The 24,378-nt window shown below is 43.1% G+C and overlaps 1 protein-coding gene across 3 annotated transcripts in view; it reads left to right on the forward strand.

Annotated features, from left to right (window-relative positions):
* The window catches only part of LOC310966150 (host cell factor 1-like), a 35,375-nt gene extending 24,207 nt beyond the window's left edge, over positions 1–11,168 (forward strand). For all 3 annotated transcript variants that reach the window (XM_083939987.1, XM_083939988.1, XM_083939989.1), the window contains 12 exons: positions 9–241; positions 395–935; positions 1,033–1,172; positions 7,949–8,077; positions 8,178–8,379; positions 8,652–8,924; positions 9,011–9,117; positions 9,203–9,337; positions 9,425–9,610; positions 9,735–10,032; positions 10,130–10,193; positions 10,302–11,168. In XM_083939987.1, the coding sequence (XP_083796113.1) occupies positions 9–241; positions 395–935; positions 1,033–1,172; positions 7,949–8,077; positions 8,178–8,379; positions 8,652–8,924; positions 9,011–9,117; positions 9,203–9,337; positions 9,425–9,610; positions 9,735–10,032; positions 10,130–10,193; positions 10,302–10,341 (2,348 nt within the window). In that variant the 3' untranslated portion in view covers positions 10,342–11,168. The remainder of the gene's footprint in view (positions 1–8; positions 242–394; positions 936–1,032; positions 1,173–7,948; positions 8,078–8,177; positions 8,380–8,651; positions 8,925–9,010; positions 9,118–9,202; positions 9,338–9,424; positions 9,611–9,734; positions 10,033–10,129; positions 10,194–10,301) is intronic.
* The last annotated feature ends 13,210 nt before the right edge of the window (positions 11,169–24,378 follow it).

The following is a 24,378-nucleotide window of genomic DNA, read 5'->3' on the forward strand; positions in this document are numbered from 1 at the left end:
CCTTAAAGGTGTCACCACTCGGGTGCCACCACTTGGGACAGTCACTGGTACAGTGTCCTCAAGCCTGGCGGGAGGCACAGTGGACAGTTCCAACGCCTCTCTGGTCAACCCAATCACCACACTGGGAACCATTGCTACCCTGTCCAGTCAGGTCATCAGCCCAGCTGCAATAACTATGTCATCTGCTCTGACCAACCTGACTTCTTCTTCCACATTGCCCTCCTCTACCATGACAGTGCAGGTAAGACCTTGCAGATTGTTGTGCCTCAGGTGAGGGTGAAAATACATCAATCGATTACAATGGGATAAGAGTTGGGGAGAGAGAATAAATTATTTATTTTTGAGTATGAAACATGCAGTGTGACTTTAAATTGCTTTACTCTCTTATGCCCAGAACCAGCCCACCCAGGTGACTCTGATCACAACCCCCAGTGGTATAGAAGCCCAACCAGTGCAGGATCTACCAGTGTCCATCCTGGCTTCACCAACCTCTGAGCAGCCCAGTTCCACTGAGACTGGAACTGCTGGAGAGGGCTCAGGAACAGTCTCCCTAGTCTGCTCTAACCCACCCTGTGAGACCCACGAGACCAGAACCACCAACACAGCCACAACATCATCATCCAACATGTCTACGCTGTGTATGTGTTCGAACCCACCATGCGAGACCCATGAAACTGGGACAACTAACACGACTAAAACAGCATCGGCTAACATGGGAGGAGTCCAGAAGGTGTGCTCCAACCCACCATGCGAGACCCACGTGACAGGGACCACCAACACCCAGTCCACAGCCACCTCCGGTATGGGAGGGGATCAGACCAGTACACCGTCGGGTCAGGTCCAGACGGTTTGCTCCAACCCACCCTGTGAAACACACGAAACTGGGACCACCAACACAGCCACCACCGCCACCTGCAGCATGGAGACAGGAGAAGGCACAGATATACTCACATATACTGTAATTGAATTATATGTGAAACCAATTCATTGGTCTGAAGTCAACTTGATTTATGTTTTTGTATCGATCTGCAGCCCAGCAGACAGAGGAGGGAGCAGAAGGTAACAGCAGCACAGACGTCGCCTCCAACACTGCAGCACTGGCTACCACCACACAGGGCAGAGCGATCACTACTGTTACTCAGTCGACACCAGCCCCCGGACCCTCTGTGCCTGTAAGAAATGCACAATACACAAAAGATCTGACCACCGCTCCTGAGTCATGGTAACTCAGCAGTTGTCTGTTTAAAGGCTGCTTGTCTGAATCTGATGGTATCCAAACAATAGCTAACTCTGAAAAGCACACTGAGGCAAAGGTCAACTAGTGCGTAAGCAGGATGTTTTTTTTCTTTAGTTTTGTTTTGGCTTACCTCCGATTTTATTTTACTCCTTTCTTTTATTTATTTATATATATATATCATTCAATTTTATTTATAGTGCCAAATCATAACAAAAAAGCTATCTCAGGACACTTTACAGAGTAGGTAAAGACCACACTCTGACTTATTTATGATTTACATAGACTCAACAATTCCACCGTAGAGTACGGTGGCAACGAAAACCTTCCCTATAACAGGCAGGAACCTCGGACAGACCCAGCTCTGTGGAGGATGGCCATTTGTCTTGGCCGGTTGGGGAGGAAGAAAGAGAGTGAGAAAGAGAGAAAAAATGGACAGAAAGAGACAAGGACAGACAGACAGACCCACTTCCAGAGATGCAAGCAACCAAAGAGTTACAGTAACTATAACAATATCTATAGTAATGTGAATATGACTTGTATGTTATGGCAGTTAATATAGCAGAATAGTAGAAACAAGCCCAGCTAAGGTGATAGAATATGACAATGATAATAATTATGGTGGCAAACATTATTAATGATGGGTAGTGGCAATAGCAGCTACGATACAGCGAGACATACCATTGATGGTGTTTTTATGGCTACAAATGTTATAGTTTATTAGACCAGTGATAGTATATATGACTAATAGTTATAGTAGTAGCAGGAAGCGTCATGCAGGCCCATGGCAGCAGGCACCACCATGATCAGCAGAGACCTGCGAGACGACAAAGCACAAACAACTCCGGGGAAAGAAGTTGAATTAGTAACATGCCTTGATGAGACATGAATGATACAAACGGAGAGGAGAGAAGCTCAGAGTATCAGGTACAGGATTATCCCCCGGCAGACTAGGCCTATAGCAGCATCATTAAGCAGAACAAAATAATTTTAAAAATAACATTAAGGGCTTGTAAGCCCTAGCTGTAAGCTTTATTAAAAAAGGAAATTTTTAAGTTTACTCTTAAATATGGGGACAGTGTCTGCCTCCCGAATAACACTTGAGTTTGTTCCACAGGAGAGGAGCTTGGTAGCTGAAGGCTCTGCCTCCCTCTCTACTTTTGGAGACTCTAGGAACAAGAAGTAGCCCTGCATTCTCAGAGCGCAGCAATCTAGTCGGGTAATACGGTACTATGAGCTCTTTAAGATATGACGGAGCCTGACCCATAAGAGCTTTGTAGGTAAGAAGAAGGATTTTAAATTCTTTTCTAGATTTTACAGGTAGTCAGTGCAAAGAAGCTAATACAGGAGAAATATATTCTCCCCGTTTGAGAGAGGTGGGCTTTTGTAAAGAGTGTTTGCACGAGGCCTACGGTGGCTCTCATTTTATGTGCGCCTGTTCGGCCATAAAAAAAAAAAAAAAAAAAGACGAGCCATGCGCGGACATTTAACAACAATGGCGGCGAAAGGTTTGGTGTGATGCTGCAGATTTTGTCGGATGAAAATATTTAAAAACAGTCGGACAAGACGCACAAAAACTCTGAGGTCTATGGAAAGATGGGGGGGCAAGTACCCTAAAGCCCGGGGCAGGGTACGGGTGGACAGTGTGAGTGCGCCCTTAGCTAACTGATCGGTTTCTTCTGGTTTGATGATAAATATAATTGTGTATCATCAGTATAACAATAAACATTTATTTGTTCTTCCTTATATTTCCTAAGAGAAGCATATATATGGTGAATAAAATTGGTCCAAGGACAGAACCCTGAGGGACTCCGTGACTGACTTTAGTGTGCATGGAGGATTTGTCATTAACATGTACAAACTGAGATCGATCTGATAAATACGACTTTAACCAGTTAAGTGCGGTTCCCTTGATGCCAATTAGATGCTCCAGTCTCTGTAGCAGGATGCGATGGTCAATAGTGTCGAAGGCAGCACTAAGATCTAGTATAACAAGTACAGAGACAAGTCCTTTGTCTGAAGCTATTAGAAGGTCGTTAGTAATTTTTAGCAGTGCTGTCTCAGTGCTATGATTCGCTCTGAATCCTGACTGGAAGTCCTCAAATAACTCATTATGTAAAAAGTCACACAGCTGATTGGCGACTAATTTCTCGAGGATCTTAGAGAGAAAAAGAAGGTTAGATATAGGTCTATAGTTGGCTAGTACCTCTGGATCAAGACTGGGCTTTAAGAAGAGATTTAATTACAGCTACTTTAAAAGACTGTGGTACATAACCTGTTGATAAAGACATATTAATCATATCTAAAACAGGAGTGCTAATTAAAGGTAACACTTCTTTAAGTAAGCTAGTTGGAATAGAGTCTAGGGGCGCACTCACACTGTCCATCCGTACTGTGCCCCGTGCTTTAGGGTACTTGTCCCCCCCCTCCCTCTCTCCCCTAGGCCCAGGCCCGTTTGTACTCACACTACATGGGCGTCGGCGCGAATGCCTCTTGCCTGCCCTTACGTCATCACGCCGTAACACGTCACACGCATTGATTGACGTCATCGCGATGCATCGCTTTGTTTACAAAAGCGCACTGTCTTTTGGCCACATAATGGATAGCAGCGCAGAAAACATGGATACGTTTTTGGCTTTGTGTTTTTTTTGGACTCATTGTGATGCGACACAACCCCGTTTAGTTGACGTTCAAACACTATACCTCCGCATCACATAAACGTGAACCGTTCGCCGCCATTGTTTTAAATGTCCACACATGGTCCGTCCTTCTTTTTTATGTCTGAACAGGCGCACATAAAATGACGTCAGAGCCGCCGTAGGCCTGTAGTGCTCGTACAGTTGCAAACGTACTTTACGAAAGCCTACCTCTCCCTAACGGGCCGTTGCCTAGGTGTGGTAGGGTTGCACTCACACTGGTCAAACGAACTAGACTTTAGCCGTGAAACGTGCTTCGGCACGGTATGGATGGACAATGTGAGTGCGCCCTAAGAGAAAGTAAGTACTAAGAAATAGTAGAGGTTAATTTGTTAAGGTCAACTGTAGAAAAGCAGTCCAAGAATATAGCAGGTCGTACAGTTGTTTCTAAGGTTCCTGGGTTTGAAGAAAAATTGGTGCCAAGTGAGTTGATTTTGTCTCAATAGTTATAATTTTGTCATTAAAGAAGGTCATGAAGTCGTTACTACTAAGGGTTATAGGATTACATGGCATGGTAGAGCTGTGGCTCTCTGTCAGCCAGACAGTGCTGAAAAGAAATCTAGGATCGTTCTTATTCTCCTCTATTAAAGATGAGTAATAGGCTGCTCTGGAATTACAGAGGACCTTCCTATATGTTTTTAGACTTTCATGCCAAACTAAGCGAGATTTCTCCAATTTAGTAGAACGCCACTTACTTTCCAATTTTCGCGATATTTGTTTTAGTTCACAGGTTTGTGAGTTGTACCACGGAGCTAACTTCCTGTGTTTCATTATCTTCTTTTTTAAAGGAGCAACAGAGTCGAGTGTTCGTAGTGAGCAAGCAACAATGTCAACAAGGTGATCAATTTCAGAGAAACTGACGTTAGTACAGGGATCTTGAATATTAGGATAAGGCATTAAATTAAATGCAGATGGAATCGTTTCCTTAAATTTACTTACAGTACTATCAGATAAACATCTAGTGTAGAAACTTTTGCCCAGAGGTGAGTAGTCCTGTAATACGAATTCAAAAGTTATTAATGGTCTGATAAAATAGGATTCTGTGGAAAGACTATTAAGTCATTGATTTCCACACGATAAGCCAAAACAAGGTCGAGGGTGTGATTAAAACAGTGAGTAGAGTTATGTACACTCTGACTAAAACTAATACTAAGGCTATTATTATCAACGTCCACATGAATAATAAAATCTCCTACATTGATTAATTTATCAGATTTAAGGACTAAATTTGACAGAAACTCTGAGAATTCAGATAGAAATTATAGAGTACGGACCAGGAGTACGGTACACTATAACAAGTATAATTGGCTGCACAGTTTTCCAGGTTGAATGTGACAGACTAAGAACAAGACTTTCAAATGAATTATAATTTAGTTTAGGTTTAGGGATGATTACCGCATTTTTCGGATTATAAGTCGCAGTTTTTTTTTTATAGTTTGGCCGGGGGTGCGACTTATACTCTGGAGCGACTTATGCGTGAAATTATTAACACATTACCGTAAAATATCAAATAATAGGCAGGGCTAATATTTATCTCAGTCACGTAAGAGACTAGGTTATATCAGCCATCGTCACACAAACGTCAACCAATCAAAATTCGGCGGGGGCAGGTCATGGCAGAAGTGCATTGTGAAAATAGATGCTACCTGCTACTTCCGTACCTGAGTTGGCGGAATTGTTCAGAAGTGACACTGAGTTCATTGGATTTAGTGATTTGGAGTGACAGATTGTTTGGTAAACGTAGAGCATGTTCTATATGACTCTTACCGAAATATGTTACGTTAACATACCAGGCACGTTCTCACTTCGTTGTTTATGCGTCATATAACGTACACTTATTCAGCCTGTTGTTCTCTATTCTATTTTTATTTTAAATTGCCTTTCAAGATGAAATGTCTATTCTTGGTGTTGGATTTAATCAAATAAATTTCCCCCAAAAATGCGACTTATATAAGTCGCACTAGAGTATATGTTTTTTTCCTTCTTTATTATGCATTTTCGGCTGGTGAGACTTATACTCCGGAGCGAAAAATACGGTAATAGGCCTGAGTCATAAATAGCTGCAACGCCTCCTCCTCGGCCACTGCCTCGAGGAATATGAGTATTAATACGACTGGGAGGAGTGGATTCATTTAGGCTAACATAATCTTCAGGACACAGCCATGTTTCGGTCAGACAGAGTAAATCAATATGGTTATCTGATTTCAAATCATTTACTAATATAGCTTTAGATGGCAGAGATCTGATGTTTAAAAGTCCACGTTTTATTTTCTGATTTTGTTGCATTATCGCAGATTTTGCGTTGATTTGTATCAAGTTTTTCTTTATAGCTCCTCTTCTGTTCATTTTTTATCTGTTTAATTTAAATGATCGTGGGGCACACAGCGTTTGTATAGGATACTGAGCTGTAAAATGTTCCATAAGGAACGCAGAGAGGTGTGTGAGACTGCAACTCTGCTTCCTGGGCATCTGTGATAAGGGCAGTGCACAGAGGTGTATTAAACTGCGACTCTGCTTCCTGATCCCAACACTGGGTTGGCATGGTTTTAGATTGCTAACAACTGCGTCCAGGTTCTTAGATATGATAGCGGCACCCTCCAAAGCAGGATGAATACCATCACTCCTAATAAGACCAGGTTTTCCCCAGAAAGACTGCCAATTATCTACGAGGCCCACATTATTTACCGGGCACCATCTAGACAGCCAGTGACGGAATGATGATATGCGGCTATACAGTACATGTCATCGCAAGTCAAGTTGGGCAGGGGACCAGAGAAAATTACGGAGTCCGACATGGTTTTTGCATAAGCACACACCGACTCCACATTTATTTTAGTGACCCTCGATTGAGGTCATCGGGTGTCATTGCCGCCGGCGTGAATAACAATCTTACAATATTTACGTTTATCTTAGCCAGCAGTTTCAAATAGGACTCATGTCGCCCGCACTGGCCCCGGGGATGCATTTTACTATCGTCCCTGGTGTTGCTAAGTTCACATTTATCAGAATGGAGCTGCCAATAACCAGTGTTGTTTTCTCAGCAGGCGTGTCACTGAGTGGAGAAAACTTGTTTGAAACGTGAACGGGTGGATGGTTAACCATGGGCTACGATTTAGAACTATGCTTTCCACAGTCACCCAGGAGGACCCGGGCTGCTTGGGGATTGCCGGGGTAGGGTTAGCAGAAGCTAACGCTACACTATGTGGCTTTGCACCGGCTAAAGTTATAGGTGGTCGGCTAGCTACCGTAGCACAAGACTGAGTTCCATGGTGCGGAGCCGTGCTTCTAACTCACTGAGCCTCGCCTCCAACGCTACAAATACACTACACTTATTACATTTACCATTATCACTAAAGGAGGCAGAGGAGTAGCTTAACATAAGACACTCCAAGCAAGAGAGAGCGGGGGAAGCCATCACCAGCCGTGAAGCTAACTGCTAAGCTAAAGTGGCTAACGGCGTGTAACGTTTAACACTATGAAATTAGCGAGAAAGCTGCTGAAAGAAGGAGAGCTGGGAGTGCTTGAGTAGAACTAGTGGATGTTTAAATGTTGAGCGGTAGTTAGCCGCTGTGGTGAATATTACAGCTGAATTTGGTGAGAGCAGCAGACAGTGAAACGAGTGACCAACACACAAGTTCCGGAAATTACGCAATATGTCACCGTAACACGTCCTCCGTTCACGATCCCAAACTCCATGTATATATTGTATATAATATGTAACAAGAATGTGCAGATGATAAATGCTACGGCAAGCTGGTACACTGTGATTCTTTTGGAAGATGTTATGTCAAAGGACACAAGAAAAATAGTATGATGAAGATAATGTATTATGTGGTTAACGGGGCGGGACTAGATAAGCTTTTGCTTCTCCCTCTTTCCCTTTCGGTCATGTGAATTGTAAACCAAGATAATGTGTGACGATGATTTATCTAACTGACATGCCCGAAATAAACAAATTATGAGAGAGAAACGTGATTTCCCACTAAGCTATATGTTTTTTATCTTTGTCTCTTTCTAGTCGATCTCATCAATTGCAGAGGGTGGGAGTACTGCTGCCAGCTCCACAGAGGAACCCATGCAAAATGATAAGACTGCATCAGCAGAAGCTGCACCTGAGGGAGCCACTGCTATGGATACACAAGCAGAGGTAAATGCAGTGTAATTTTGCCCAAAGCCAGTGTTTGCTTAAAATCCATTCCATCACAGATATATTAGGTGTGTACTTGATCTATTATGCGTTCTCTCAGGGAGAAGCGGCTACAGCCTTGAATCTGCCCTCAGAGTTGATGTCTGAGGGTCAGGGCGCCACACTGATGGTTACAGGGCTGTCGGACGAGGAGCTGGCTGTGACTGCAGCAGCAGAGGCAGCTGCTCAGACAGCAGCCACTGAAGAAGCCCAGGCCCTGGCTATCCAGGCTGTCCTCCAGGCTGCTCAGCAAGCCGTGATGAGTGAGTTTAACCATAGTCTCGTAAAGTCAGATTTCTCTGCACACTTGGGTTTGCTTTAGTTTAGAACAGTAGCGTCATAGATTAAGGTCTGTCTGTAGTCAAGTGGGAGAAAAGCATGGGAAGATTAATTTATTATTTAACTCCTGAGCAGTTTACAGCAGGATGGTCTTAGCAGAAGCTGGCTCTGCCTCTGCAACAACTCCACAATTATTTACAGTTCCCCGTGCTGCTGTCATGGTTGTAGTTTGTCTGAATTCTGAATTATTTTACAGGTCAAGGCGATTCCGCTGAAGAGAGCCACCAGCCCACCAACATCCCTATCATGTTGACCCAGCATGAGCTTGCAGTGCTGGTCCAGCAGCAGCAGCTGCAGGAGGCCCAGGCTGCTGCACAACAGGCCACCGTGGACACAAATTTGCCCACTGAAGGCCTCGCCCCTGCTGACAGCCTAAACGACCCCTCTGTCGAGAGCAACGCTCACAATGAGATGGCTGCCGCAGTCACAAGTGCTGTGGCGTCATTGTTGCCACGTACCACTGCCGAGAGTAAGATTTGTTTTTTCGATAGTTACTTTGGATGTGTTCTTGCACAGTAGACTAACTTCTTTGTACTGTTCCATTTCACTCCACAGCACTGGCTCCATCAAGCACATTTGTAACCTCGGTATCAGTGTCAAGTCCAGCCAAGCTGCAAGCAGCAGCCGCTCTAGCAGAGGTCGCCAATGGGATCAAGGGAGACGTGAGTTTTTGTCTAGTGTCTGGTTGTTTCAACTTTGTCAAAATAGAAGAGAAATATAACCTTGTATCATTGTGTATTCTTACAGAAGCAAGCCCCTCAGCCAGCCCCAGTAAAGCCTGTTGTAAAAAAAGAGAACCAGTGGTTTGACGTTGGAATAGTTAAAGTGACAAACATGGTTGTCACCCACTTCTATATGCCAGGAGATGATTCTCATGGAGATGTAAGTGTCTCAGGAGGATCCTTTCAGGCTTAGATGACTTTATTATAGTGTGTTTAGTGGCATCTCTAATCTCTTTTTGTCTGGTAGGATGACTCTGGCATCCTGCCAGACTACAGCCAGATGAAGAAAATGGAGCTGCAGCCTGGAACAGCTTACAAGTTCCGTGTTGCTGGAATCAATGCTTGTGGTCGTGGAACTTTCTCTGAGATATCTGCTTTCAAGACTTGCCTGCCAGGCTTCCCAGGGGCACCTTGCGCAATCAAAATCAGCAAGGTAAATACACCAGTAAAGTGCTCTCCATTGTCTTCTTATTTACTTGTGGATTTGACACACAGGTGTGTAAAACACAACCATAACATCAGACGCTGAGTAGTAATTGTTCACTGTTCCTTCGCAGAGCCCAGATGGTGCCCACCTGACCTGGGAGCCACCCTCGGTAACGTCAGGGAAGATCATCGAGTACTCTGTGTACCTGGCCATCCAGAGTAACCAGACGTCTGAAGCCAAGGTCTCCACCACAGCACAGCTAGCCTTCATGCGTGTGTATTGTGGACCCAACCCGTCTTGCTTGGTGCAGTCATCCAGCCTCTCCAACGCCCACATCGATTACACCACCAAGCCAGCCATCATCTTCCGCATTGCCGCCCGCAATGAGAAGGGCTACGGTCCCGCCACCCAAGTTCGATGGCTGCAAGGTGACCACATAGATTCTTAAACTAATACTACCATGTAAGCAATTCAATATTGGATTGAGAGATATATTTGAACCTTTTTGTGCTGCTTTTTTTTAAGAATCTGGCAAAGATGCTGCCTCTGCAAAACCGGCCCCCAAAAGACCAGGCACTTCTCCTGATACGTAAGTCCAGTGTTCATGTTTCATACTATGCTCAAATGCTGGACATTAACATGGCACTGATGAATAACAAATGCAATACTTAATCTGCTTTTATGTGTGCTCTTGCAGTAAGGCTACTGGTCCAAAGAAAGCAAGGACAGACCAATGAGGTCACCAACAGACCCCTCCCTGTCTTTTGTCCTTTTTCCACTCGCTGTCCTTTTATCAGGAAAACTGCCCTTCACCCCTCTTCATCCTAATCTCATCCTCAAGTCTCAAATCAAGACTGCAACGGAGGCAGAACAACTGTATGAAGCCAAGATGAAATTCAATCTGAGAGATGTTTCTGTAGATAAAAACCCTCCTTCCTCCTCGTTCTGTTGGTTGTACTATTTTTAGAGCAACACAAACTTAGAAGCACATTATCTTTTTCAGTCACATCCCTTTCCATCATTTAACATGTATGTTTGCCTTGTTTCAGTAGTTGAGCAGTAAAGAGAAGCATTTACATCTTTTACAAACTGGGAGCCAGCTGTGTGTGTGTGTGTGTGTGTGTGTGTGTGTGTGTGTGTGTGTGTGTGTGTGTGTGTGTGTGTGTGTGTGTGTGTGTGTGTGTGTGTGTGTGTGTGTGTGTGTGTGTGTGTGTGTGTGTGTGTGTGTGTGTGTGTGTGTGTGTGTGTGTGTGTGTGTGTGTGTGTGTGTGTGTGTGTGTGTGTGTGTGTGTGTGTGTGTGTGTGTGTGTGTGTGTGTGATTTAATGAGTTTGTTCTACTTGCCATGTGGTTTACAATTATGTCCTTTCTTCCACAGTACCCTTTGCTGGGTCACTATTTTTGCACCCTCGTTAGATAGGTTATCAGCAGTGCTGAGGTCTCTCTGAACTTTCCCTCCCACAGTGGGACAAGCGCTGCGCCCAGTACTCACAAGTGTTTCAAGTTTCTCTCGGCTGTTTGCAGGTTATCTGGAAATGTTCTGTATTTTCCAATGTGTGTTTTTGTACTGGGGGGAGTAATGTATCTATCATCAAAAAATAAACATGTTAAAGAGATTATCTTTCTTCCTGACTGAATCACCTGCTGTAAACCGTGAGGACGGCTTTTCCACATCCAAATGTTATTTTTAAAAAAAAAAATAATAATAAATGATAGTGTTTTATTATAGATAAAGCTACCCTGCAGTATATACATAAAAGTACTACACTGAAGATCAATACAGCAAGAGCATTGAGATGGATGGGAAACTGTCCATAATTCACTTTAACAGCAGGAGTCTATACACCAACTTCAAGCACATCAAGGAATACCTACGGTACATCACTTAAAAAATAATTTCAACATCATTGCGGTGTCGGAAACATGGATTAATGAAGACAAAAGGCACAGATTTTTTCCTTGATGGATACAAGCTTGTTTGTGTTAACAGGAGAAACAAATGTTGGGGAGGAGGGGCCCTGTTCATTGACAATAACATCAGGAATGAGACTACAACATTTGTCTAAAGCTGTTGAGCACTTAATGGAATGTGTGACGATTGAATTTTGTGTGAAGAAATGTAAAAATACAGTAGTAAGCTGTGTTTACAGAGCACCGGATACAAAAATAGAAAATTTCAATGAATGTTTGGAAGGAATATTCTCAGAAACTTGCCAAAAGAGGGTTTTTATCTGTGGTGATGTAAATAGACTTACTCAACCCAAAACAAAACATGATGATCAATGAGTTCACTAATAGTGTATACGATGGGCTTACAACCTCTCATTACACGACCTTGCAGGACACGCAGTGCTACTTTGATAATATTTTCACCAATATTATAGGGAATGACATAAGAGGACTACTGATAAATGATCTAAGTGAGCACCTACCAATCTTTGTTAGCTTTGACTGGAAACACACTGAGACAGACACCGAACAAAAACATACGGTATATACAGTATAAGGGCCAGGACTGAAGAAAGAATAAATACACTGAAAAAGTAACTACTGAGGCAAAACTGGAACAATGTTTACAATGAAACAGATGTGAATGGTGCATATGATTCCTTTTGCAGATATTTTAATTGCTGTGTGAAGGACACTGTCCTTTTGAAGTAAAGACACACAAATCAGAATAAGGAGAGGACACCATGACTCACAAAAACATTCATAAATGCCTGCAGGAAAAAAAAACCTCTCTACAGACGGTTCATAAAATTAAGGACGGACCAGTCAGAAATGAGATACAAATGGTACAGGAACGAACTAAATAGCATCCTAAATGATCCCAAGAAAGAATATTACAGTAATCTACTAGCAGAAAACAGGAACTATACCAAAAGACTATGGGATCATATACTAAACAATGTGATCAAGAATAAAAACACAAAACCTAGCTACCCTCCATACTACAAGGACAATAACATGGAGGAAGACAACATGGAGATCGCAGCAGAAAGATTCAACAACTTCTTTGTTAATGTGGGGCCAAATCTAGCCAAGGACATTCCTGACTCATCCCTACACTGGGACCACTTTGACAGAAGGACGGAGGCAGAAATCCCAGCACAATGTTCCTCACACCAGTGAAGGACATAGAGATGAGCTTTCGGTTCCAGGACAGCTGATTTGAGTTAGTTTGATCAACTCGGAGTAGTTTCACCTGGAGTTAAGCGCGTACAGTATAAAAGACAGCATCAATGGAGCCCCGATTCAACACGTCACCATGGCAATGGGGAAGAGGAGGGCTACGTTTTTCACACCACTGGAATTGGAAATATTAATGCACTCATACGGTTAGTTTCAAGAAGCTTTATTTATCCCGAGGGAAATGATCGTGCAACAGTTTCAATACAGAGATGGGAAAGGATCAGAGTAACAATAAGCTAACATAAATCAAATAAAAATAAAGCATTAAACATAAAATAAATCAAACAGTTAACTAAATGTGACAGACTGCAACAGACAGGTTAAACGTAGGTTTATACAATATACAACAATACGCACCATGCAGTTTAGCAGCATATTGAAATAAAATAAGTACAACTAAATAAGTGAGCGATAATTAATAACAGTGTCAAAGTGTACCAGCATTTCTTACTGAACTAAGTTACAGTACAACTAATAGTACAACTAAATAAAGTGATATAAAGTGATATTTGCCCATCCTTACCTGACCGGGGGTAGATGAATTATAGAGTTTGATGGCCATCGGAAGAAAAGACTTCCTCCGGCGTTCAGTGTTACACCGAGGGAGAATGAGTCTGTGGCTGAAGGTGCTTCTGCTGGAGGTCAGCATCTGGTGTGCAAGGATGAGTGTTGTTGTCCAGGATACTGTACAGGTTAGACAGCATCCTCCTCTCAGACACCACCACCAAAGAGTCCAGTTGGACCCCCAGGACGGAGCCAGCCTTCCTGATGATCGTACTGATCTTCTTGGCGTCTGCTGCCCTCAGTCTGCTGCCCCAGCACACAACAGCAAAGAAGATGGCACTGGCTACCACCGACTGATAGAACATCCTCAGCATGGTGTTACATACATTGAATGACCGGAGCCTCCTCAGGAAATAGAGACGACTCTGGCCCTTCTTGTAAACAGCCTCAGTGTTCTTGGACCAGTCCAGTTTGTTATCCAGGTATACTCCAAGGTATTTGTAATCCTGGACAACATCCACAGTCACACCGTTGACGGAGATGGGTGTGGGGGCAGATTTACTCCTGTGGAAATCCACTACTAGCTCCTTAGTCTTGGTGGGGTTGAGAATCAGGTGATTAGCTGCACACCAGTCGACGAAGGAGTCCACAACGCCCCTGTACTCCTCCTCCTTCCCCTCACTGACACACCAACAAGAACAGTTCCCTGTGGAGCCCCAGTGCTGCTGCCCACAGTGTCAGACACTCCGTCCTGCAGTCTGACATACTGTGGTCGACCCGTCAAGTAGTCCGTAATCCAGGAAACCAGGGGAGGGTCCACCTGCATGAGCAGGGCTCGTGCTCGTACACGTGCGCACGCTCGTGCTCGTACATGGGCAAACGTGGACGGCCCGCTGGCCGCAGTTATGCGCGGAACGGGTGCACTCACACTGCTTAAAGGCACTAGGCTTTAGCTGAAAAAACGGTTTTGGCCCCGGCCAGAAGGACAGTGTGAGTACGCCCTCACATTCTTATTAATCATTACTAATACACACGCTAACACATGATTATTAATTCTTCAATCATTGATTATCACACTCTCATTAATCATTACTAATACAAACGCTAACACATGATTATGATACTTCACACATTGATTTTTAATTCTTCAATTCCCCCTGTTGATCACTCACCAGAGTGATCATTCCGAGACTACAAAATCCTGGATGTCTAAAGGGATGCCACGGACGTGGCCTGCCAAGTTCCATAACTCTAACAATTATCTGACCATGCCCATATAAGATAGATTATCACTAAAATAATGAATATTACAATAAACACACTAAGGGTCCACACACACACTGTTTATTTTTCGGCTCCTTTTTTACCCTATTTATCCACCCTATATACTGTGGTGTTTTTACTAATGGTGTATGTGGGTCAATCATAGATTATATGTATTTACAGAAGTCCCTTAACCCTGTTCGGTTAGATCTGTTCTGACTTGATCTAAGTACCTTTTGGGCTCCTCCCCGTGTCTAGGTGAATCCACTTGTCACTGTCCTGTATTTTTTACTGCTGTGGAGGTTCTCTCCACCACCTTATGGGGTCCTGTCCACCTGGGGTGTGTCCACTTTCTTTTCAATATCTTTACATACACCCAAAGTTCTCCTAGCAAAGTCAATGGGGTCGGTACTGGTCCTGACCCCCCTTGGCTTCCTGCCAATGTTTTTACCCAGCCTTGGAGTTGAGTCACGTGGGACCGTGCTAGTCCTGGTGTGGCCCCTGGCTGCAGCGGTTCCTGTTGTCTTGGTCCGGGGATGGTGCGACCTGTAAATAACTCATAAGGGGTACATTTCTTTTCTCTGTTCACACTATAGAGTGTAGTGCCATAGGCAAACAGTCTAGCCACGATAGACCTGTAGTTGCCATCATTTTTGCTATTTTCTCTTTCCTCATTTCCTCCTCATGCTTAATAGGCAGACCTGAAGCTGTCACAAAACCTGCTCTCTCTCACTCTTTCAGCTGACAATGCACTGCTGCACTGGCATATGCAGAGTCTGCATATATGCCATCAGACTGTACAACAGCCGTCTACATACAAGTCCATGTCTGGTCGGTCCAGTGGTCTTGCATGCAAGTCGGGTCTCACTTTAATGGCTTGCGCTGTCAGTGGAATGCAGTCATGTGGGTTTTTGTCATCTGGAACTGCTAAACATCTCCAGATGACAAAAACCAGACAGAAACCATGTTAGGCATGGTTTCTGTCTGTTCGTGATCTGTACTTTCCCTGCCATGTTTTTGTTTAATTACTTTTTTCTCTAATTCTGATTGTGAGGTGGTGTGATGAGTGATCTTGTACACCTGTCATTCTTTAGAGTATGTGACTGCAGGGATTGTGGTTTGTTCCCAGTCCTGTAACTGAGAGGCGGTTTTTACCATGGGCCCTAAATCTGTAGCTTGACTTCTGGTCCTAATGCTAAGCTAATATGGGGTGCTGCAGTGTCACCCACGTTGTACCACTCTGCCTGTTCTGCAGTGAGCAGGACTTGTGCTACTACTCCTTTCTTTGATATATATGTACTTTGTACTAAGGTCCCTTCTGTTTTTGCACTATTTGGTCTTATTTACTTATATTTATTTACTCCATATTATATTATTACAAAACAAACCAAACAAGAACAACTGCACCATAAAATGTGAATATGTATATATGTCTATTTCTATTTCTTCCCTTTTTAAAATTTAATTTTATTGCTTATTTTTGCTATTTTTTACCTTATTTTGTAATATTCTGTTGCTGCTGTGACAAAAGAATTTCCCCGTCTGCGGGACATTAAAGGTTTTCTGATTCTGATTCTGATTCTGATATATACAGTCCGAAGTCAGTGTCCAAGGGGAACCCTCTACTTCCCTAAATCTTTCCTCATACACTTCTTCAGTTTGGGTGCGGTCATAGAGAAGACTACAGTGGGGAACGTCAGGGACCGGTTCATATGGGTGCACTGAGTGAATCCACGGTTTCCATTGTTGATACAGGTTCAGAACATTGGTAATTGGCGGGTCTGGGTCCTCTTTCAATCGAGCCCAGTAAACATTGGCCGACTGTCGCTGCTGATCAGGATCTTCCCCTAGGGTCCATTGTTACATCTTGAAGTAATTGTCTCTGAACAGTCTATTTGTTACCCCATTAGGGAAATTAACTTGCACCCCCTGTGGGCCACATAGGATAGATGCTTTCAATCTAACTAGGACATCTCTTCCTAGCAGTGAGATTGGGCATTGTGGCGAATATACATAGCTTTGATGAAATTGATAACCAGCTATTTTAGTGGGGGGGGGGGGGGGGCGTTCTGTGAAAGGGAGTGGCATTGGCTGTCCTCCAAATCCCACCAGGTCTATGGAATATTTGGAGAGCTGTTGACCGAACTGAGGTTGTATCAGAGTCGAATGTGTTGCTCCTGTATTGACTAAAAAGTTCACTTTTCGTTCGTTCACTTCTCCCCGTAGCAAGAGGTCAGCCTCTCCCCTTGCCCTTGACCCTGGGCACCCCTAGTATTGGTCTGGATACCAGGTGCCTTGGGGCAACTGGTTACCTGGGGCCAGTTGTGGTTGCAGTGGCACATGCTGTTGTTGCTGCTGTGGTGGTGGTCCCCCTCTTGGTGGCCCTCTCTGGTTTTGTGGACAGTCTCGTGCCCAATGTCCATGACCTCCACACACGAAACACCCATTGTCCCTAGCCCCCGGTGATCCACCCCTGCCCCTTCCATAACCTCCTCGAGGATTAAAGCCTTGTCCTCTTCCTCCTCTATAATGTGATTGTGGTGGGCCCCATGGTCCTGGCGGGTTCCATGGTCCCTGGGGAGGGGGTCCTGTATAAAATTGGCCTGCAACTGGGGAACTGGGACTGGGGATTCCCATTGGCGCTGGCTCCCCCTGTTGTTGGCTCATCTGTGCTTGTGTCTTTGCTTTGGCTGCTTGTTTGTGGCTTGTGCCTTCCTCTCTAGCTTTTGCTAACTGTAATTTAGTCAGTTGTATTTTCAAATTCTCTACCTCTGTCTTGCTTGCCTCTTTTCTCTCATCTGCTCTACGCATGTGATGTTGAAGTGTCCTCATCCATATGTGTAATGGCTCTCACTTCCTTGTCTGTTCCTTTCATTACTGCAGCTCTAAACATTGATCCCTGCAGTGGATCTGACCCTGGGTTTGTTCCTGACCCTTTCCTGCCAGTCTTTCCTGCATCTAAATCTAATTGGTCTGTTGTCCCTAATCCATATTTCTGTCCAATTAATTCTTAGTTCTGTAGGAAATGCTGCTACATTTTTAACACTGTTTCAATTATCGCTCTTTACCACTTATTTAGTTTGTACTTATTTTATTTCATCTGTTGCTAAACTGCGCGGTGTATTGTTGTATATTGTATAAACCTACGTTTAACCACAACGTCTGTTGCACTCTGTCCCACTTAGTTATTGTTTGATTTATTTTACGTTAGCTTTATTTTGATTTGATTATGTTTTTATGCTTATTGTTACTCTGATCCTTTCCCATCTTTGTATTGAAACTGTTGCACAATAATTTCCCTCAGGATAAATAAAGCTTCTTGAATCTTGAATCTTAATCCTCTCACATCACCTACAGTGGGATACCGTGACTCTACTAAGGAGCTTTTCATTCATTCATTCATTCATCTTCAACCACTTATCCCGGGGTCGGGGTCGCGCTGGAGCAGATCCCAGCTGACATCGGGCGTGAGGCGGGGTACACCCTGGACAGGACGCCAGTTTATCACAGGGCACATAGAGACAAACAGAGACAGACAACCATTCACACCTACAGGCAATTTTAGAGTCATCAATTAACCTAACACGTGCATGTCTTTGGATTATGGGAGGAAACCGGAGAACCTGGAGCTTTTCATAAAATCTAATATTTTAAATTTACGGATATAGTCAAGCTAAAAATACTTGAAATCTTATTCAGAGCTGTAAAAAGTAATTACAACACGACCGATATTTAAAAAGACCTTGAAATTTGAGATAATAAATGCATATGTATAAATGTTATAATTGGAAAAGAGAAAAATAAATAAAAAAGGGAAATGTTATTTATTTTGATTATTGAATAAACTGAAATGAGAAAAAAATAAACCTTATTTAAGCAAATATGAATTTGGATTTTGCAGATTTTGATTTTTAATAATAATAATAATAATAATAATAATTCATTTTATTTATATAGCGCTTTTCAGAGACCCAAAGTCGCTTACAGAGTAGGACATATAATATATACAGACGATAAACAACAGGAGACAAGGATGACAAGGATGACAGGGAAGCAAGGCGAAGGGGGCATGGGGTAATGGTGATACAGACAAATAGCCAGAAACAGGTACAACAATAGAGGTGGGGGGATGGATTGAAGAGCAGTGGGGGGGGGGGGGGGGGGTCAAGGGGAGGGGCTGAAATGGGTGAGGAGAGCGGAAGGAGGGTGGGGGGGGGAGTCGGGGGGAGAGGCCGGGAGTGAATGTAGTTATGGGTAGGGGAGGTTGTAGGCTTGTGAGAAAAGGAAGGTTTTTAGACGGGATTTAAATGTTGTGAGTGATGGAGAGTCGCGGATGGGCTGGGGGAGAGAGTTCCAGAGTCGGGGTGCAGTTCTAGAGAAAGCTCTGTGTCCGAAGGTTTTGAGTTTGGAAGGTGGCATGGTCAGAGTTAGGGAGGAGGAGGATCGGAGGGCTCGGGAGGGGCGGTGGGGGGTAAGGAGGTCAGAGAGGTAGGGTGGTGCCAGATGGTGAAGAGCTTTGAAGGTGAGGAGGAGTATTTTGAAGACGATGCGTTGTTTGATCGGGAGCCAGTGGAGGGTGTAGAGAATGGGGGTGATGTGTTCACGGGAGCGGGTGTGAGTGAGGAGGCGAGCAGCGGGGTTCTGGACCATTTGGAGTCTATGGAGGGAATGGGAGGTGATGCCAGTGAGGAGGGAATTGCAGTAGTCGAGACGTGAGGAGATGAAGGCGTGGATGAGGGATTCAGCGGCAGGGGGGGAGAGGCAGTGTCTGATTTTGGCGATGCGGCGGAGGTGGAAGTAGGAGGTCTTGACGATGGAGCGTGATTTTTGCTTTGTGAGTATGTGTATGTATGTTTATATGTATAATATGATTAAATGTATATAAAGTAAGTAAATGATTTCATTTATTTAGGTATAAGTAAATATACTTTTAATCAAATATATGTTCTATCATAAGAAAATATGTTGTGTTTAAACAGTAAGAACTGTGATGTTAGGGTGGGATAATAAAAGCAAGTTGCTTCAGCCCAATCCTTTTTTTGGTTGAGGTTGTCAAAATATTATGTCATTTTATTTAGCATCTGATGTATAACCAAAAATAAAATTCATTCATTCATTCATGGTGAACTCTGTGCCTACGGTTAGACCAGCTAATATCTGTAACCATATTCCAGCTCTGTCACTAAGTGGTGGTAGTTGTGCATTCATGTGTTCCTTATCTGCTAAACTAAATGGTTTGTATATCAGCTGTCCTGTCCCTTTAGAGCGCACTAGAGGCATCATGTGAGATTTACCACGTGTTCTAAACGCTACTGGTCCGTCTGCTCCATGCTGTGCCAGAAGTCGTAACTCATCTTCTAATTCTCTTCGATTCTTTTCCACTATTTCTTGCATCTCTACTAATTCCTGCATGTATACTCCCTCGTCCTCCTTTCTTCCTTCATGTCTCGTCCAGTCTTAGTTCCTGGTCCTCTGCTTCCGCATTCTGACCATAGTATCTCCTCTTCCTCCCCCTCTGAGCCAGAACTCCTCATACTGATTTTTTAGATTTACGTGTTTGTTTTTAAATCCCTCTCTCTTTCTTCCGTGTTTGTTGCTTTTCTGGCTTCTACAGTCATAGTCAGAGTGGTCTGAGTCAGTTAAGTCAGTCTCAGGTTTGGGTTTTCCTGCTTGGTGTCTGTGGATGTTAGTAGGTGTTTTTTCATTGAAGGGCAGCCTTGTTACTCCCCTGTTGCTCCCACTGTCTCTTCCTCTAGTTGCTCTCCGAAGTCCCCTCCTTTCTGTTGTGCCCTCTCATGCACCTCTCTTCCTCCTATCGCGCTCCTCTCTGACGCTGTCTCTCCTTCTCCTACTGTTTTTCCTCCTCCCACTGTCTCTCCTCTTCTGTCTGAAGTCTCACCCTCTCAGATTCACCTGTTATTATACTATAGTCCTCTCTTTCTACCCTCTTTCTCGTATCCTCATAATCTGCGTTTCTTCTCATTCTTACCTTCATACTTCCTTCTGCCTCAATCGTAGGTAACTGTAAAGACAAATCTGGGTATATTCTACTTGCTGAAGGGGCTGATGGTGACGGGGGTGGGTGTGGATAGGGTGGGGGTACTGTTTCTGCCTCCTTCTCTTCTGCCCTATTTCTCAGCTGTCTCTACACTCTCAGTCCGGCCATATGCAAATCTGCTCTTCGCTCCTCCCTCTTCTCCTATTCCTTCTCCTCCTTCTTTCTCTTATGCCACAACCTACTCAGACCATTATTTATGTTTCCCACTACTTCCTCACGTGCCTTGTCCTCCTCTAACTGGATAACTTTTACCATATTCTCTAGCTCGGTTCACCCGTCCTACTACTCGCTGCCAGTATTCATCCCAACCTAATCCTGGGCCTGTAAATTACCTTTAATATAGCACATCATATTCCCAAAATGTGTAGTTGCATTTTCATGAGAAATCTCTTAAAATTTGTTTATTTTTACAGTTACTTCCTGTTTTTAGTCTTGTGCTTTTATTTTGATAGAGTGTAACCGGAAAAGAGAAAAAAAGGACAACTTTACAGAAAGTTAAGTGTATTGCAAACGGGTCTATCAAAAGTGCAAAAACTTAAGTGTAGGAGATTAAGCCTACTTTTGTTATGGCTAAAATATATCAGTTGCTGAATTAATTATGAATTAACTCGACTCGTTAAAATTTAGGATTTATTTTACCTCGAAGTAAGGGCACCACACCAAAATAAGACAGGATGTTTATTAAACTTTGGTGAAGGTTTAATACCTGCTAGTTATTTAAAGTAATTGATTGTTAAATTTTATCAGTCTCGTCTTGAATGTGTTAATTCGTACCACAGCCTTATCAGTGACCAACACTTTCTGTACAGAACGGAAGACTCTCACAACGACGTAAGGTTATAAACATTTATTTGACTACCTAACAAAGAGAATATAATACAGTGCAACACTGAATAGATAAGTGAAAAAGGGTTAAATGTGGATATGAAAAAGTTTAAGACCAGAGTGATTCTGACGGACCTAAACTGGTTCTAATTAAACTGTCAACAGAACTCGGATCAGAATTTAACTGTCACCAACGTTTAACCAAGAGTTGCATTAAAAGGCCAACCTTACTTTGCCGTTGATATTACAGTCGCCCTGGCGTCTTACAGTACCGCAGGTTCGTAGGTCCGCGTCCCGGTGTTTGGCGGACCTTAGTTCTGGTTCTGTAGACTGGGTCAGCTGCTTGGTCGGATCTGCGGGCTCGTCTGCTCCCGTCCTGACTTGAATTCAGCTCTTCAGGTGGCTTGCCTCTGGAAGTTGTTTGTGGGTTGACAAAAATGTTCTGACCGGTTCTGAACTAGAGTTTGATGCAATTTTTCGGGCAGACAGAAAGGAAAAGACGGCACGAGGGGTTTTACTATACTTAGGGAAATTAAAAACGTGTCGTTGAAACTTGTAAAGTTGCGTGTTAAAAATTAGATTAATAAACGAAAATACTTAAGTAAGAAAACAACGTCTCTTGCTAACTTTGGGTTAACAAAGTTAGACAAAAGAACAAAGGGAACGGAGAGGTGGGTAACAGAGGGGGGTCAGAGGTGCAGAGGTGCAGGAGGAAGTTGCAGAGTGAGTGAGTGAGAGGGCAAGAGCTGTCCCTCTCTTATCTACGTAGGCATTGAGAAGGTGGCTCTTTCTGACCCAGCCCTCTGGTTCTGGAGTGACTTAATTGCTTTTTATGCCGGAATTCTAACAGGGAAGATTAAACTATCTCTGGTTGATTTTCCGTTATTCATCTTCTTGATATCCAATTTAACCAAAATCTTTAGGCAGACAGTTTTAACAGATACAGATACTGAGTGACGGGCCTATTATTAAAACACAAACAATATTTCAGGAATTAGATAGAGACTTTGCACTTCTGAAACCACATAAACATAATCACAACAAGATACAAATAATGCATATACTGTTACACACTTGCAAGAATGTCTTTGAACAGCCAGTTGCGATGAAACATCGAACTTTAACTATTTTTCCAAACATCTACACAAAGTTCTGTTTTATTAATGAAAGTCCATCTGTCTCACAGAGACAGCTCCTCCAGTTCGAAGTGTGGTCAGATTTGACGTTGATTTAGGTTAAAAGGAGGTCCTTAATACTGGAGTTCCAGGTTTTATTACCCTAGGAGGGTCCGAGGTTGTAAACCACACTTTATCTCTTATCGAAACAAGCATACAAATGTCATATCTACATTGTCTTCCTGCGACGCTGAGCAGACAGCCAGACTCAAAGAATTCCTTAAACATCACTTCCCCTAGAGGTCCTACATAAGGAAATGTAAACTGACAAGTTTGTTTAGCACCTGGCTGATAAGGGCACAGGGTTTGTCATCATTTTGTTTTACTGTGGTGCTTAATGCTTTATCAAAACGGGATGTCCTTGTATTGCTTTGCATCGTTTTATACAAGTCTATTTTAAGCTTTTAATTTAATCAGTAACGCTGTTTTGGAGCGATTCAGAGCATCTGTCTTTCTGAAGGAGACAATTGTTTCATTACACTGCTTGATAGTATTTAATAAATACAGCATTATTTTTGTGTGCATTAACAATCTTTGGAAGTTAAAGCTGCAAACTGACAGTTATAATATATTTTTAAGTTAAATATGTTTGTTTATTGCACTCTATTCTGAGTTTGTAATTAAGATAAAATGGTTTAAAGGGATACTTCATGATTGTAAATGACAATTCATTTTCTGTAAAAGGTTAAAAACCCACTATTTGGATATTGTTGAACATGATATTATATAGATGGTAACATATTATCTTTGTTTTATTCCATAGCTCTTACGGTGTTTTCACTGTGTGTTCACGTTGTGTTCAGAGTCTTCAAGGTGTCAAAAGAGTTAATGGAGCAACTGTATCATCTATTTTGCCCAAAAATAAACACTTGTGAACCATCAGTTAAAGAGTCTGACCAACAATCAGCCGGGGACGCTACAGGGCCTGTCATAGTTATTTCAGCTGTTAAAGTACTATTCACAGGTATTTATTTATTCTTTATTCACACACACTCGTTATCCGGTCAGTGGATCTAGTCCCCAGTGATCCTCCCCTCGCTCAAGCTTCTACTCTACCTGGATAGAGCGGAGTGAGACGATTAATCACCAGTTTTAATGACCAAAAGCCGAGTGACACAGCCCCGTTATTTATGTACCCCCAGATAAGAGAAGACCAGTGGTGAGTTTAATCGTCATGCTTTTCTGTGATGTCTGCAACAAGCTTCTACTGACAGTGTTTCACCATCAGCGGCTACAGACAGGGTGTATCCACCACCACAGAAACCTACTCACACTTTTATCTGTTTGTGTTCTCTATTATCCTCGAAACCTCCCACACAACAATCCCACAAATAAACACAACTTTTAAGTAGTTCTTATACTTTGGTTCCCAGAACCTTAGGTCCCAGACCTGCAATTTTTCATTGGTTCCCAGAACCTTAGGTCCTAGACCTACAATTTTCTTTGGTTCCCCGAACCTTTAGGTCCCAGACCTACGGTGGCTTTCTAGGCTCACCTAGGGGCTATACCCCTGTGGCGCTTTTAGTCCTTAATGCCTAATGTATATTAGAGGGTCTCTACAGCCTCCGGCCTTTATGCGTTCCCTGAACGTCTTACTGAGCACCGTTTATGCGCCTAGGACCTGTTGGGATTTAAGATCCCAACACTCCTTTACCTTTTAATCTTATACTGATTCCAAATCAGTTTACCAGGCCTTTTTTCAAATCGTCAGTCCACCGGCTAAATTCGGATCAAATTAACCTCTAGGAAACATACTGA

This window comes from Echiichthys vipera (assembly GCF_963691815.1).
Source record: "Echiichthys vipera genome assembly, chromosome: Y".
NCBI lineage: Eukaryota > Metazoa > Chordata > Actinopteri > Perciformes > Trachinidae > Echiichthys > Echiichthys vipera.